Source organism: Ursus arctos, unplaced genomic scaffold (genome assembly GCF_023065955.2).
Source record: "Ursus arctos isolate Adak ecotype North America unplaced genomic scaffold, UrsArc2.0 scaffold_14, whole genome shotgun sequence".
Taxonomy (NCBI): Eukaryota; Metazoa; Chordata; class Mammalia; order Carnivora; family Ursidae; genus Ursus; species Ursus arctos.
The window spans coordinates 23,242,893-23,259,455 of NW_026622808.1; the positions used below are offsets into that span (position 1 = coordinate 23,242,893).

Below are 16,563 nucleotides of genomic sequence, written 5' to 3' on the forward strand. Positions count from 1 at the left end.
ATTAAATTTCATGCACTTGTATTACTCACAGATTTAAAATGCTACCTTTTCAATTTTGTAGTCCTATCATTGTACTATTTTGTGCATGGATATGGTCCATTTCAGGGGATCACCTGCACCAACATCGTTATGGAATTTTTGTTCCAATCACTTATTTTTCAAAAGACCATGTATTCTAGACTTTTATATAAAAATTATATCAAATTCCAGGAATATAATTTAAGATCTGGCCAAGTCCTGCCATCTTCTAGGCAAGGAGAGTATAGGGTGCTGGAGAAAAAAAGTTCCTAACATTCAATGATGGAGAAAAAATACATTAACAGATAAGAAAATCAATAGCATTTCAGATCGTGGTAGGTGGTATGAGAAAAGGAAAATAGGGATAAAGCAGAGAGTGAATAGGGCATGCTATTTTCATGGGTATTTAGGCCAATTCTGTGAACAAGGTCACATTGGAACACAAATCTCAAGTAAGAGATGGAAACAGATCAAGGATTATGGCGGAAATGTGTGCCCTGTAGAGGGAATGACGAGTGCAAAGGCCCGGAGGAAGGTACTTACTTCCAATGTTCAAGTCAAAGAAGCAAAGTCAGTGCTGCAAGGGGAATGAGCAGGAGGCAGACTGAGGAGAGACAGTGTCAGACATGCTGAGGAGGGAAGTGGCCTCTCTGCTACCTCTGAACCCTCAAGGCACAGGGACTTCCTTGTCCACACTGCCTCTCCCTAGGTGTTCATTGTGTTGCAAAGGCATCCCATGAATCGAACCATATCTCCTTCTTAGTGGCCTCTCTTGATTGAGTTCTGGCCCCTGTGTTGTGTCACCTTTTGGTTTATGAGTCCTGGCACCCTGTTGTGGGGACAGCTCACACTCCACAGTCACCCACTTGCAAGACACCATCCTCTCCTGGGTTGTGTTATTCCCCTGTCTTTCTCTCCCCAGCATCTTGATTGTGCCAGGAATGGATCCAACCCACGTAGGTCAGATATATGAGCTTTCCCTTGCAAAATGCAGAATTGGCAATTCTTAAGCCTCCCATGGACAAATAATATATTTAAATATTACGATATATATATAGATATAGGTATAGATATAGATATCCCGAAAATTGACCAATGGGTTGAAGAAACACTTCACAAAAAGAAGTGTCCACAAACAACAAAAGTTGGGCATTTTTATATCAAGCACGGAAGACTTATTGTTCCTGTAAGTCCTGCATCATTTTTGGCCAATTCATTCTGTGTGGTCTGATAGGGGATGAGGTTAGTCCCTTTCTCCCTTCTCCATGTGGCATCTTTTATTGATATTCTTGAGCTTGGGGTATTGATCTCTTTTACAAACCCAGTGGGCACACTCTAATTCTCATTCTGGATTTCACCCGGTGTGCAAAGGGTCAACAGACCATGCTCTATAATCCTGCCTGCACCATGACAATTCTATCATTTTGTACTCAATAATTAGCTTCATATCATTCTGTCTGTGGATATTGTTTCATACACACACTTATTTCATTGTGCTCTGTCCTCACTCTTATGATTCATGATTTAAAATTGCAGGGACTTCACCTTCTTTGTTCTTTTTTGTTTTTTTCCACCAAGTTTTGTGAATATATGTGTTTAATATAAAAATCCCTATGAATATGGGTAGGTATAGAATGAACAGAATGAGAAACATTAATGTGATAATAATTTGGCATAATGCAAGCAAGAAAGAGTGTTGTTAAAGAAAAAAGAATGAACAGAATGAAGGGATTACAAAACCAGGTTAGAATGTAAATTGAGTGGTTTCAAAACACCTGCTACAGGCAAAATTGCATGAAAAACCAAAATGAACTAAAATAAGATATAAAATAGCAATCATTAATGATATCAGCATGGATCAATAATTCAACTGTCAAAGTCCTAGACACAAAAAATATAATATATAATGTCCCTTGCATACTCAGTATTTATTTGTTAAATGAGTTAGAAAATAGGTTTCAATGTATAAGGACACATGGGAAGGTTGTATTTCAGTTTTCTGGAAAAGGTTGAATTTCTCAATAAATGCTGGCATAAAGGGATATCTGTCTGCAAGAATATGAAACCTGTCCCCTCCCTCAGACCTTACAAAGAACCCAGAGGGCTTATGACCTCAGGGTAAGAGTAACCAAACAATACAGTAGAACATCAATAAAACTACATATAAAAATTACAGGTGGGCAAAACCACTGAAGAAAGCAAGAAACTCAGAAGAAGGTAGATATATTTACATAAAATATAAAGTTTATATGGTCTAAATATGTTCCAAATGTTAATTAAAAAACAATGATCGGAGGAAATAATTTGAAATACTGATAATGCTTTATTTTATTTTTTCTTTTTATTTTTTATTATATTTATTTATTATTTTAATAATTTTTTTATTATATTATGTTAGTCACCGTACAGTATATCCCTAGTTTTTTATGTAAAGTTCCATGATTCATTACTTGCATGTAATACCAGAGCACCATGCAATACGTGCCCTCCTTACTACCCATCACCACCTATCCCATTCCCCCACCCCCTCCTCTCTGAAGCCCGAAGTTTGTTTCCCAGAGTCCATAGTCTCTCATGGTTCAAGAGAGAGAGAGAGAGAGAGAGAGAGAGAGAGAAAATAACATATAGTCATATAATGATAAAGGCTAATCATTACGGCCATCAAATATATGAGGTTGGTTGAACCACAGGACGCTTTAAGAAAACAAGAAACATCTCCATCACCATCAGCCTGGGGGGGGGGGCTCACAGAGCTGTTCTATTATTTGTGGTTGAAACTTATTTTATTTTCAAGATCTCATTTATTCACTTGAGAGAGAGAGAGAGACAGAGTGAGAACAGGCAGGCGGAGAGGCAGAGGGAAACGGAGACGCAGAATCCCCGCTGAGCTAAAAGCCCTCTGTGGGGCTTGATCCCAGCACCAAGAGATCATGACCTGAGCTGAAGGCAGATCCTTAACCACCTTTGCCACCCAGGTACCACTGTGGTTAAAACTTTTAAACAGGTAGCCAAAGGGTTACTGTGAATTTGCTGCAGGAAGTAAGTGTTACAAGGGTGAAGGCAGAAGCTGAAGGCAGCTGTGTTCCAAATACTGATGATCTTCACCCCAGGGCTTCTCTGTCTCTGCGCCATGGACATTCTGGCCAGAGCCTGCCCTGGGGTGTGGGGTGTCCTGTGCACGTAGGATGTTTAGACATTCCTATCTCCATGCACCCCTCTCCAATATGACAGGCAAAGCTGGCTTCAGACAGTGATCAATGATCCCCAGGGGACAAAATCACACCCAATCAGAACCACACATTGAGTGTAACAATCTCAACATACTTTTTCTAGCATCGCTATAATAACAGTTTAATAATAAAGAAAATGAAAGACCACCAAAAGTGTGAGGAGTGGTCACTCAGTGAAATTGACATTAGCACTAATATTACATTAATTATTTAATAAAGCAAACAAGCAAACAGAGGGAACACTTGCTTTGGGCTAAGTTTAATCGCCTCTCACATGATTATGGGTCAATATTCTTGGCTTCCATGCTCTCTGACCCTGTCACCCATGGGCCACTGGGGTATTGGCCTCACCTGGCTGGGTGTGTGACAGGGAGGTGTCTGTGGAAGTCTGAATTCCTCCCCGGACAGCAGATGATAGAAACTAAAGCTCTGACCTCAGCCAAGACAGCAGGATGGAGTGAAGCATCGGCCTCCAGCCAGAATTAGGACTCGGAATAACCAGGCAAAATGCATGGCACTTCCCGTCCAAGGTTGCACAGGCTGATGGACTGGGGATGAGGAGGTATTTAGAGCTTCCTGTGTCTGCTCATTAGCACATTTCCCCCCTGTGACTCCAGGCTCTAAGTACATGATTCCCAAGTCGAAAGTCCTCTGGACAGAAACGATATTTTTCTAATGAATCTTAGTAACGAAAAGACTAGGTTAGAGGTCAAGTGAAATTGGGTTTTCTTTTTCTTTTTTTTTAATCTCCTTTTCCCTGAATTTGTCCCCTTCCTGACATGTGAATCTCCTAGCATCTTACCTAGCTCCAGGTTATAATTTTCTCCTAGTCAATGACCCAGTAGCTACCTGGATTAGGTCTCTTTATCTTCAAAGCATTGACATGTGGTGGAGACCCTGCCTGGCTGTCCCTAGACAGGGTCTATTCTTCTTTTCAATAAGGCAGAGGAGTGAGGTCTTCTGATAATAAATCTTGGCCACTACAGACATCGGCTTCAAGATACATTCGCCATTACAGTTAGGAATTTCTCGCTTTATACAAGTAAAGAGCAGTCACTTAGCCCTTTGTCATAAAATGGTTGTAATTACAAGAGACGTGCTTAGGTCATTTTATGTACTAGAACGTGAGCTTGTATCTCACAGGGATAGTTTGATTTAATTTTTATAAAAATCTTGTCCACAAGTAAGTGAAGTACATTTATGAACTCCAATCTTCGCGCTGTAGACATGGTGCTTGGTGGTGTGTAGTGATCTGTCCACATTGAATATATGCATATGTTGTGGGCCTTGAGTGTCATTCTATCAGGACACTTCCAGCTCTCAAGCTCTGGGCTAGTGCTTCTCAACCATGCCCCTGGGGATGTCTGGCAATGTCTGAAGGGAAGCTGCTGAACATTTTCAATCCAAAGGAAAGCACCCCAAAATATTATTATCCTACCAAAACTTGCAACTATGTTGACAATAAAACTTGGGGAACCCATCTAGACCAGTATCTCTCCAACTTTAGTGTGCCTGCATATCCACACAGATCCCACTGTGTGGGATCCAACTATAAATACAGGATCTTATCATAGGTCCAGAGTGGACCAGAGAGTCTGTATTTCCAACAAGCTCCGGGAGATGTTGATGTGTAGATCTTGGTATGTGGATCACTCTTTATTAGCAAGGCTGTGAGCCTGGGATAGAGATAGGTGTAGGCAGTTTAAAGTCTTTTGCACCAGACATGGTCATTGCACGAAATTATGATGGAAACCTGTATTCACTCATTCTTCAAACTGTGTAAAATCTGTGTTGATTGCATTTATAATTGACTAAAACAATGCACATAAGAAAAAGACTTTGTAGTTTGCATGATAAGGGTCTTGCAAATATGTCTGGGTCCTAATATCCAGTGCCTTTAATGTCTTATTTGTTACAGCAAAGAAGAATTAAGGTAGCAGATAGTACAGGGTTGGTAATCAACTGTCATTACGATAACGAGAGTGAGTGTCCAGGTCGATGAAAGTAATCACTACAGTTCTCTAAATGTTCAGGAAGGGGATAAAATAGTTGGTGTTAGAGAAAGACAAATACTGGCCTACTGGCTCAGAAGTTTGAGGAAAATCAATGAGCAAGGAATGCAAGCAGCCAGCAAGAGACACTGGAATTGGAACTGAGCCCTGCAGACATCTTGCTATTAGCATGATGAGACTTCTTCCAAGCTTCTTCTCCAGAACAGTAAGAGTATGTATTTTTTTAAGCAATTAGTGTGGGGTATTTTACAGCAGCAAGAGGAATCTCATATGGAAATAGTCAATAAAATTATTTGAGGAAACTGATTTTATGTCTTCCAATTCACTCATAGCTTCCCTTGGATAAGGGCAATTTGCAATACAGAACCCACATTAAGTAGATAAAAACCTAAATCTATTTGAAGATATTCTGTCCCATCAGCTGGTACAATAAATACCTCCTGGTTTAAATGTGCATGTGGTCTGATTACGAGGCCTTTGAGACAGCGACATCAGAAAGAAACTCATGGTCTGAATTAAAGTCATCCATTGTCATTTACAATTTTGCGTGTATATTTCTGCATCCTTTTCTTTCATGTTGATTCAACATTCATTCTTCCCACAATCACCACACTTGACTGTTTTCTTTGGAGTAAAAAATTGATTTCCACATATTTCATTCTTTTCTTACAACATTCATATGGTGTTATGTTTAGCATTGCACATTGCCTTCATGAATAAGAAAAGGGGCTCAGGATTTGAAATTTTAAACAATTACCTAACAAAGCAGTTCAAGTTTATGCAACAGTCTTAATTATACATAAATGGAAACCTGCACTATGTGCTCTTCATTTTGGGGTAGCTCCTTTAACTCTTCAAATTCTACCCTTTAAATATGCAGTTTATTGTGGGTCATTATATTCCAATATTGAATTATGTGGGAAAATATCTACAGCACATGGATAAGGGTAAGATCTAGAGCACAGGTAGCTGACTCTCCATTGAAGGTTTGCAAGATCACTCTTCTAAGAAGGAAGGAAAGCAAGTGTCAATTATGGAAGTAGGAACAGTGGGATGAAATTCAAATAATTCCCATAAGTTCCTTTAAATTGTAAAGAGTTTGTTTTCTTGAAATAAATATGTACATGAATATACATACATTTACATTCACACAACACTTAGTCTTGAACATTCTTTGGACCCACCAAGGTACTTTGACACATTTCATCTTGTGTTAAAACATCCCTGGAAGTTAGGATTATGATTCCACCTTGCCTTCAGAAGATAACGAAGGCTGGAGGGATTACACACTAACAATTGCATAGTGAAGTAGTGAGAGCTTACTGTGCACCTTCTTGAGTTCTATGGAAATGGAATTATGCAGCACGTACCCAAGATTTTTCGATGGCTCTTTCGATTCCAAAAGTTGTACACTTTAAATATGTACGGTTTCTCGCATGCAATAATGCTCCAGTTATATAATTAGAATGTAAACATTCTAGGGGTGCATGACTCAGGGTCAGATCTGGAGCACAGGTAGCTAGGTCACACCTATCGTGGTGGGAGCGCTCTCGGTCCAACTGTGGAAAAGCATTGGTTCATGTGTGCATGTTAAAATAGTGGAATTAAATTAAGACAATTCACATTTGATAAACTCACTTATTTTGTAACTAGAAGATTACGTACATATGTGAAAGGAGTAAAATGACATGAATTGGATCAAGACAGAAGAGCACTGCAGCCACACACCTCATGGATCAGCCTTAGAAACACATAGTAGAGAGTCACAACTGACTTCAGACTCATGGGAATCCCTGCAGAGATCAAAACAGCTGCCTACTCTACGATCCACTTTGATAATAAACACAGTATATTAGCCATTTTTTAAAAGATTTTATTTATTTACATGAATGAGAGAGAGAACAAACTAGAGAGAAAGCATGAGTGGCGGGTGTGGGGGAGGGAGAGTAGGAGAGGGAGAAGCAGAGTCCCTGTTGAGCAGGGAGCCTGTTGGGGGGCTTGATCGCAGGACAACTGGATCATAATGTGAGTCGAAGGCAGATGCTTAACCAGCTGAATCACCCAGGCACCCCCATCCTAAGCCATTTTATTTTAGGATGCTTTGTATGCAGCAATACTAAGTGATATAGTAATCGAATCAGGCAGAACACATGGCATTGTAATAATCTGATTCATTTTATTAGGCATTTGTTCTGACACTTGAAATTAGCTTTCAAGATGACTCTGTTCTTCAAGTTTATCTCAGGTAACTGTATATAAAAATGACTCCATTGAAACCCCTCTGAGGTAACATGGAAAGGTTGGAAGGACATGCATGTGTGCACAGAACTTGAGACCATGGATCACAACCTGGACAGGAATCCAAGCTTTCTGGTGAGGTCTCCTGTGGTTATGAGGATCATATATAATGGGTGATACTGATAAGTTCATTTGCTGCCCCTTTAGAGGTTTTGGAGGTTCAATTAGAGAAATTGAAGGAATCATATTTAATGTAGTACAGGAAAATTTCAACCAGAATCCAAAAAGTAATTTAATAAAATGCCCAAACATGCCAAGTTTTTCATCTAATGAATACATTTTACAAATGAAGTTTGATATGCCATAATTCAATGAACAGATGAGTGCCTGAGAAGAAATATTTTGCATAGCAATCAATGTATTCTTTAATATTTTGCTTTATCACAATAAAGCCAAGGTTGATTCTAAGGCCATATATTGTTACTCTATTTTAACCATATTTGTCTTTCTGTGTAGATTCTACTTGGAGACATGCATTTTATCATATGTATATATAATTTTATTTTTTATTATTTTTTTTGCCAGTGACTATGATAGGCATGGTGGACACAAGCTGTGTAACAGGACAATATCATATATGTAGAAAATTCCCCATGATTAGCTCTGACCATCAGTACGTCAGTCTGCATCCTCTGCAGGAGCAGGGAAGGTAGCAATACACAAAGGAATGATGCTTACAAAATGAAGCACATGGTCTCAGATTGTTCTCTGTTATAAACTTGTATAAATAGCTGTGGTGGCCAAGAGTAGAGTTTTCATAAAAGTACCATTCATTCAAAAGAAAAAATAGTCAGTATGACATATTGTATTCGAGAAGAAATTTTTGTTAATAGATTCATATAGTCCTTTGGGTAAGTGACAATGTCCAAATAGTTCTCACCTGAGATTAGGAATGACACTGAGAGAGTAGGAAAATGACAAAGGGAAAATCTCTTGGATGTCAGAGTTACCACAAAGCTTAATAAAGTGAGTTACAAAAATTAGGCTGAAAGGAAAAAAAATAGAAATTCCTGGAAAAAAATAAAAGAGGTATGTCCACTTCCACAATGATCAAAGTATCTCAACTTTTGGATCAGGCTTTGGGCCCGGGAATTATGGGCACTTCTTCAGCCCCAGGATGATTGTCCCTTTCAGAGCTGCCATCCTATAAAATCTCCTCAGAGCCTCCTTTATGTCTCTGTTCCTCAGACTGTAGATGAAGGGGTTCAGCATGGGCGTGACCACCGTGTACATCACTGAGGCTACTGCACTTGCGTGGGAGCTCTGGGGAGCCGAGGAACTAATGTATACTCCTAGGCTCATACAATAAAATAAAGAGACAACCGAGAGATGAGATGTACATGTGGAAAATGCTTTATACTTGCCCTGAGCTGATGAGATCCCAAGGATGGAGGAAACTATCTTAGAGTAAGAGTAAAGGATCCCACTGAAGGGACCAACAGCCACCAACATAGCTGTAAAATACATCATCATAATATTGGGAAACGTGTCAGAACAGGAAAGTTTTATCATCTGAATGAGTTCACAGAAAAAGTGGGGGATTTCCACATCTGTACAGGACAGCCACAACACCATGGAATTGTGTAACAAGGAATGCAAGACATTCAAGATCCAGGACATCAGAACCATCAGTCCACAAAGCGAGGGGTTCATGATGACCTTGTAGTGCAGGGGGTGACAGATGGCTACAAAGCAGTCATAGGCCAACACAGCCAGGAGGAACATGTCTAATCCTGTAAACAGTATGAAAAAATACATCTGCGTGTTGCAGCCTGCAAAGGTTATGACTTTGCTCTGAGTCTGGATGTTCCACAGCATCTTGGGGACGGTGGTGGAGGTGAAACAGATGTCTACAAAGGACAGGTTGGCCAGGAAGAATTACATGGGGGTGTGGAGGTGGGAGTCTGAGCTGACGGCCAGAATGATGAGCAGGTTTCCAAACACAGTGATCACATACATGGAGAGGAAGAGCCCAAATAGGAGGGGCTGCATTTCTGGTTTCTCTGAAAATCCCAGAAGCTGGAACTCTGAAATTCCTGTATAGTTCCCTGGGTCCATGTGCTGGAGGTGACTAGCAGCACAGGGGAAAATAGCACAAATAGTTTTCACACAAATTGTCATTGCTCACATTGTCAAAATGCAAGAATTTCTATTTTCCACTCAAGAAACTAATTGCAATATTTTGTGAATGGGTTCAGTCTCTTCGAGTGGATCCCCAGTCCATCTCTGATTAGGAATTTTTATCACAACATCAGATGTCCCACCAAAGGGTCAGGTACTTTATAGTGTCAGTAAGAAATTATTTCATGCATTTGAGGAATATGTAGAGCCTCAAACATGTTTTGGAAACTCTGGTCATAGAGTGCTGAACGGCAAATGTCCCTACAATTCAATGATGGGGATAGGGTGTATATATATATAAAGATTAAATAATCATGAGATGGAGACAGATGATATGAACATAACAGAAGCAGCTTAAGAGAGAATGTGTCAGGTGTTATGTTGGGTGTTCAGTCAAGTTTGGATGAGAAGGTGACATTTGAAAGGAGACCTCATGGCAGAGTGGGTGGAAGAGAGGAGGCCTTCCCAGTAGAGGGGATGGCTGGAGCAAAGACCCTGAGGAAGTGCTCCTGTCAGAAAATCAAGTCTTAGAAGGAAACGTGTGTGTTGAGGGAAATGTACAAGAGTGACAAGAGGTGGTAGCAGTGAATTCTGTAGGATCTTGTGGCTTCATAGCTGCTTCAAATTCAAGACCCAGGCAGTTCCTTATCTACACTAGTTCTTGCACATTGTGATTTGGTTGAATCAGTGTCCTGTCCATTGAACATCCCTCCTTAGTGTCTTCTGTTGATTGAGTATGGCCTGTGTATTATAATGGTCATCTTGAAGTAGAGGACTCTGTGTATCCCTGATCTAAGGACTGCTCTCACTCATCAAGATGCCCACACACATGCGCCCCGCCCCACACATAGTGTCACATCCACACAACAGTGCACGCCAAGTCCTCCTGGTGTATGTTAACTCTATGTCCTCACCTCTCCCCCACACCCTCTAACACAGTGTTTAGGATATGAATGCAAGCACATCCTATTACCTTTCCCATAAAGAATGTAGAAATAAGACCCAGAAATTCCTATTCATAGATTCCAAGGGACAAATCATCTCGGAGCTCCATTTTGGAATGACCACTTTCTGACCTGTGTGTAAAGAAACATAAAAATTTGTGTTCAACATTTGGGGTCTTTTCTGGTTCCATACACATTTTAGATTATTCGTTCCAGCTCTGTGTAGAGTGCTGGTGGTATTTTGATAAGGACTAATTTAAATATGTAGATTGCTTTGGGAAGCATAGACATTTTGTTCTTTTATTTTTATTTTTTTAATAATAATACTTTTTATTATATTATGCTAGTCACGATACAGTCACCATACATACATTTAATAATATTTGTTCTTCCAATCCATGAGCATGGAACATTTTTTCATCTCTTTGTGCCTTCCTCAGTTTCTTTCATAAGTGTTCTACACATTTCAGAGTACAGATCTTTTACCTCTTTGGTTAAGTTTCTTCCTAGAGACCTTATGTGTTTTGGCACAATTGTAATCAGCTAAGAGACACATTAAACCTGGTTACATCATTCATCATCAGGCAAAAACAAATCAAAACCACAACGAGATACCACCTCACAGCAGTCGGAATGGCTAAAATTATCAACTCAGGAAACATCAGATGTTGGCCCAGAAGCAGAGAAAAGGGAATCCTCTCACACTGTTGGTGGGAATGTAAACTTGCAGACACTCTGGAAAACAGTATGGAGGTTAAACAAAAATGAAAAAAAGAGCTACTGTACCACGCAGAGATTGCACTGGTTGGTATTTATCCAAAGGATACAACACAGTGATTCGAAGGGGCACATGCACCTCAATGTTTATAGCAGCAATGTCTACTATTGGCAACATATGGAAAGAGCCCAGATGTCCCTCCACAGATGAGGGGATAAAGAAGATGTGGTATATATACACAGTGCAATATTACTCGGCCATAGACGAATCAAGTCTTGCCATTTGCAAAGATCTGGAGGAAGCTAATATGTATCATGCTAAACAAAATAAGTTAGAGATAGACAAATACTGTATGATTTCATTCATAAATGGAATTTAAGAGACAAAGTTATTAACATAGGGGAAGGGAAGGAAAAATAAATAAGATAAAAATAGAGAGGGAGGGAATCCATGAGAGCCATGATTATAGACATAAAGTGAGGTTTGCTGGAGGGGAGTGGGTGGGGGAATGGGGTAATTTGGTGATGGTCATTAAGGAGGGCATTGGATGGAATGAGCCCTGGGTGTCATATGCAACTGATGAATCACTAAATTCTACCTCTGTAACCTACAATACACCATATGTTAATTAAATTGAATTTAAATAAAGAAATAAAAAAAATAACAGCAGCAAAAAATTGCATTCAATAAGCAGAGAGATAGTGAGAGACAGACATAAGGAAAGTGAAATGGGATGGATATAAAGAATAAAGTGATCTAACAAGCTCAGCTCTTCTGATAGACTGTGAGGAAGGAAAGCTTCCTTGGTGCTACTGGCATCTAGCCTTGGATACACACTATTTATACCCAGCAAAAATAATAAGAGCAAAATCACATTTGATCACAACACAAAGTGGTGACATCTTTATGGTGTGAATCACATTACAGATTGAACATCACAAGAGGAAAAAAAAAATCAACATTTCACAAAATCCAGGCATTTTTTTTACCAGATAGCAGACAGCAGAAGACTTTTTTCCCCCCTGCCTATTCCATAGTTATTTGACCCATTGGTTTTTGTTGGGTCAATAGCGGATGAGGTGAGCCCCTTCATCACTTTTCTTATGAGACATCGTTTTGTTTTTATTTGCCATTCTTAGCCTCTGGGTTTTAGTCACTATCTTGACAAATCCGATGAGCACAACCGCTCAAGGTGCTGTTGCTTGTCCAACACCAAAGTGTTCCCGAGCCTCTGTGAAATCCTACACACCCAGTGGCAATTTATGTACAACCGTATTTAGCAACATTGAAGGGACTTCTGAGAACTAACTGAAACAGAATTTACAGGAGCAGTAATTCCACAAAATCAACATGGATAAATAGTAAAATTCCCCACAACCCTGAAATAAAAGCGTATTACATATGAAGTTCTTAGACATTTTGGAACATAGAATATGTTCTTTCAGCATACGTTGAATGAATCAGGAATTTTGTCTCATTAGATATGGACATTTAACCCATGGCAAAGCTCGTTTAGATTTAGATGGAAAAGATTGGAATGTTGAACGGCAGTTGGCACAAACTGCTTTCTACAAAGAAGGAATCTCGGTAGATCCATATCCCAGACATCTCACAACGGTCAGAAGGAGTAACCCTCAGTGGAACAGTAACAGTTCCATTTTAGATGCACGTCGAGGAAATACATATAAATTTCACAGGTGGGCAAAACATCATAATTAAGGCAAAAGTCTCAGAAGTAAGAAGAGAAATATATTTGAGTACATAAAATTTAAAACTATTTTATGGCCAATGATATCTAATTAAAAGTCAATAGAGAAACTGTGATTTACAGCAATTATTTGGAATACTGATAATTATAAATAGGCATGTAATATGTGGACATATAATAATAATAGATAAATGAACATGGTGATCAAGCACATGAATCTTTGCTGGGGCTCCCTAATAGCTTAAAAAAATCAACAGAAATCTCTTTCACACCCAGAACCCTGAGAAAACACTCAAAGAGCTGTCACACTGGTTGGAGCTGGTATTTTTAATCAAGTAGCAAATTTGTATTATCTAACTTTGCTGTCACAATTGTGAAGTGTTTCAACGTCTTGGAGAAGCTCTGAAGACATTACAAATATTAAAAATCAGATGTTCTTTGGGGTGGCTGACTGGGTCATTTAGTAGAGCGTGGGACTCTTGAGCTTGGGGTTGTAAGTTCAAGCCCCATGTTGGGTGTAGAGATTACTTAAAAAATTAAATATTTTTAAAAAATGCAGATATGCTCTAACCCAGGGTTTCTCAGTCTGTGCACTACATGCATTTGGGGCTAGTTTCTTCTCTGTGGTGGGCTGTATCCTGTGCACTGTAGGCTGTTTAAAGTGTCCTTGGCCACCAAACACCCCTTCCCAGTGTGACAGCCCAAAATGACTTTGAATATTGTTCAATGCGCCCTGGGCACAAAATCACCTTTGGTTGAGAAAGATGGTTTTCACTACTTAAAAAGTATTTTGTGGCATATATATTCAATAATATTTCTCATTAAATAATAATTTAATTGGAAAAAAGACAAAAGATCATCCAAAGTGTAAGTGGCACAGCCACACCATGAAATGTCATGCAGGCATTGAAATAATGACTCAGGATTACACTGGTGACTAGAGGGTTGTGTATAAGCTAATCCTGAGTCAGAAGGATGAGGGACAAAAGCTAGAAAAAAAAAAAAGACTGTGCCAGAACTTAAGGGTACTTAAAATATACGTAGGTGTCTTTTCATATATTCGAACTGAAAGGGTGTGAATGTGTATGTGTGCACAGCACAGATTAGTATTAGAAGAAATGAAAACTTTTGAAAGAAAGAACAACAGTAAAAATGCTCTTACGTTAAGCAGAGTGGACCGGTGATGGGTAGTAAGGAGGGCACGTATTGCATGGTGCACTGGGTGTTATACACAACTAATGAATCATCGAGCCTTACATCGGAAACCGGGGATGTACTGTATGGTGACTAACATAATATAATAAAAATCATTAAAAAAAAAGAACTGTCTGAAATGAAATTGAAGGAAGACCCAAATTCAACTTCTGAGTACAAAGACTTAAAAGAGTAATATTGTAATGAAATTGCCATGGGTCCAAATCTAAATAGATTACCAAGGACTCGAGAATAAAAGAATTTGAAAAAATCTTTTTTAATGTGGAGAGAAGCAGTATCTAAAGTTGTAGTTTCATCTCACATGAAGAGAAGGGGACAATATGCTTATGGAAAGTAAAGGTGATTCTTGGTCAAACAGAAAGAAGAATGCCTTTTAAGTGATGGCATTTTGTTTTAGAAATCGATTCATTAATAAATGGCCAAAAGGAACAGTAGTGCATACAGAGATGTGAACGATACTTGGGATGTATGTATAAAGGGTGATTTGTGAGTCATAAGTGTGCAGCAGGACATTCACTTTCAGTGTTTGGAAAAAAGGTTTCAACAAGTGAAGAATATTAAGGTGACAGATCAATTTGACCAGGAAAACAAACAAACAAACAAACAAACAAACAAACAAACATTTAGAAAGTCAATGGAGGGAATATATTACGAGTAATGTGAAGATTTTACCACACAAAATTAATACACTCTCACACATTCTGCACAAATACATCTACACATACATAAAAAAGCAAAATGGCAAGTAGGTAAACTGATGAAATAAACAGCAATAATTTGCTTGAAAGAATGCAATAAAAAACAGGAATAAAACCCCTCTGACCTCACTATGCAAACACTAAGAGTCTCACAGACATTTTCAATGGAGAAAGTGGGTGGCGAGCTCTGCCAGCCCATGTTCGGGTTCACAGGTAATGAGGTAATTGTAAAGGAAGCTCATTAGCATATCCTTTTTCACATAATCCATGTAAAAAAATTCATTTGAATAGTGAAGAGAGAAGGGGTATGTGATATGTATATGATATTCATGGACGGCTCTTGCATAGATGCACCTGCAAGAATTCTTTGTCTGGATTTTCTCCTTAGTACAGAAGTGTAGTCTAACATGTCCCATCTGAAATGTGAAAAGCTGTGTTCTCACTTCATTTTATATCCTAGCAGCTAATACTTGACTTTCCTACTCTGGCTGATTGTAAAGATCCTTGGTCTCATGTTCTACTTTTACAATCTCACCCTTCATGAGATTGGGTTTCCCTTCTTATGGTTTACTAGCTAATACTGAACCTTACATTTCGGAGTTCCATGTGCACTTCTATTTTTAGCATCATAAATATATAAATGAATCGACCAATAAATTCCTTAATCAAGCCAGGAAACAACCACAGCAAACTCTCAGCTCTGGGCTAGGCTGGATTGGCCCTCAAGTGACCTCAGGTAAATGCAGTTGACCTTCATTCTCAGACCCACTGCAGTCCCTACTGGGCAGTAAAACTCATCTAGATGGGGTCTCTGGGAGGAAGGTTTAACACAGAAATCAAAGTACCTGTCTGGTTGGTAGATGATGGAGGACGAAGCTCTGTCCCCAGACAAGAGAGTGGGAATGGGTCAGACTCCAGTGCCCCATCCAGACTCAGGACTGCACAAGAAACGACCAGGTCTTGTCCAGTCCAGGGTTGCCTGTGCTGCGGGACTGCAACAGAGGAGTATTTATAGCTGGTTCAGTCTGCTCATTAGCATAATTTCCCTCTGTTCCTCCCACCTGTAGGCACATGATTTCCCTGCGGGACACTAGTGTGGACAGAAAGGACATTTATTCTGTTGAATTTCTGTTCCTAGGAGACTGGTGAGAAGCCAGGTGTAGTCAGGGTTTTTTTTGTTTTTGCATATTCTTGGTTTTGTCTTGTGCTTTTACTCTATTTCTATGACTTCTTCTGCCTTTCAGAGATTTAAATTACCAGCACCTTACCCCACTCTTGAGTGACTATTGTCTCCTGTTTAAGACTGAGGAATAGATCATGACTAAGTCCCTCAGGTTCTTCAAAGCAGTGACTTACTTGTGGTGGAGACAGGACCCCTGTAATCTCTAGAATTACTTTTCTCCTTTTCAACAAGGAATATAAGTTTGTCTTTTAATATAAACCCCTGGGTTGCCCCTTTGCTTTGATGACTGTTTCCTTTGCTGTGCAGAAACTTTTTATCTTGGTGAAGTCCCAAATATTCATTTTTTCCTTTTGTTTCCCTCGCCTTTGGAGACGTGTCAAGAAGTTGGTATGACTGATGTCGATGAGGTTACAGCCTA

The 16,563-nt window shown here is 39.3% G+C and overlaps 1 protein-coding gene across 1 annotated transcript; it reads right to left on the minus strand.

Moving 5' to 3' along the window:
• Nucleotides 1-8,752: 8,752 nt before the first annotated feature.
• On the minus strand, nucleotides 8,753-9,283 carry LOC130543645 (olfactory receptor-like protein OLF4; the record flags this gene model as incomplete). The annotated part of the gene is made up of 1 exon (XM_057311999.1): nucleotides 8,753-9,283. A coding segment is annotated over exon 1 (531 nt), but the record flags the coding sequence as incomplete, so codon positions are not given.
• Between the last annotated feature and the right edge of the window lie 7,280 nt (nucleotides 9,284-16,563).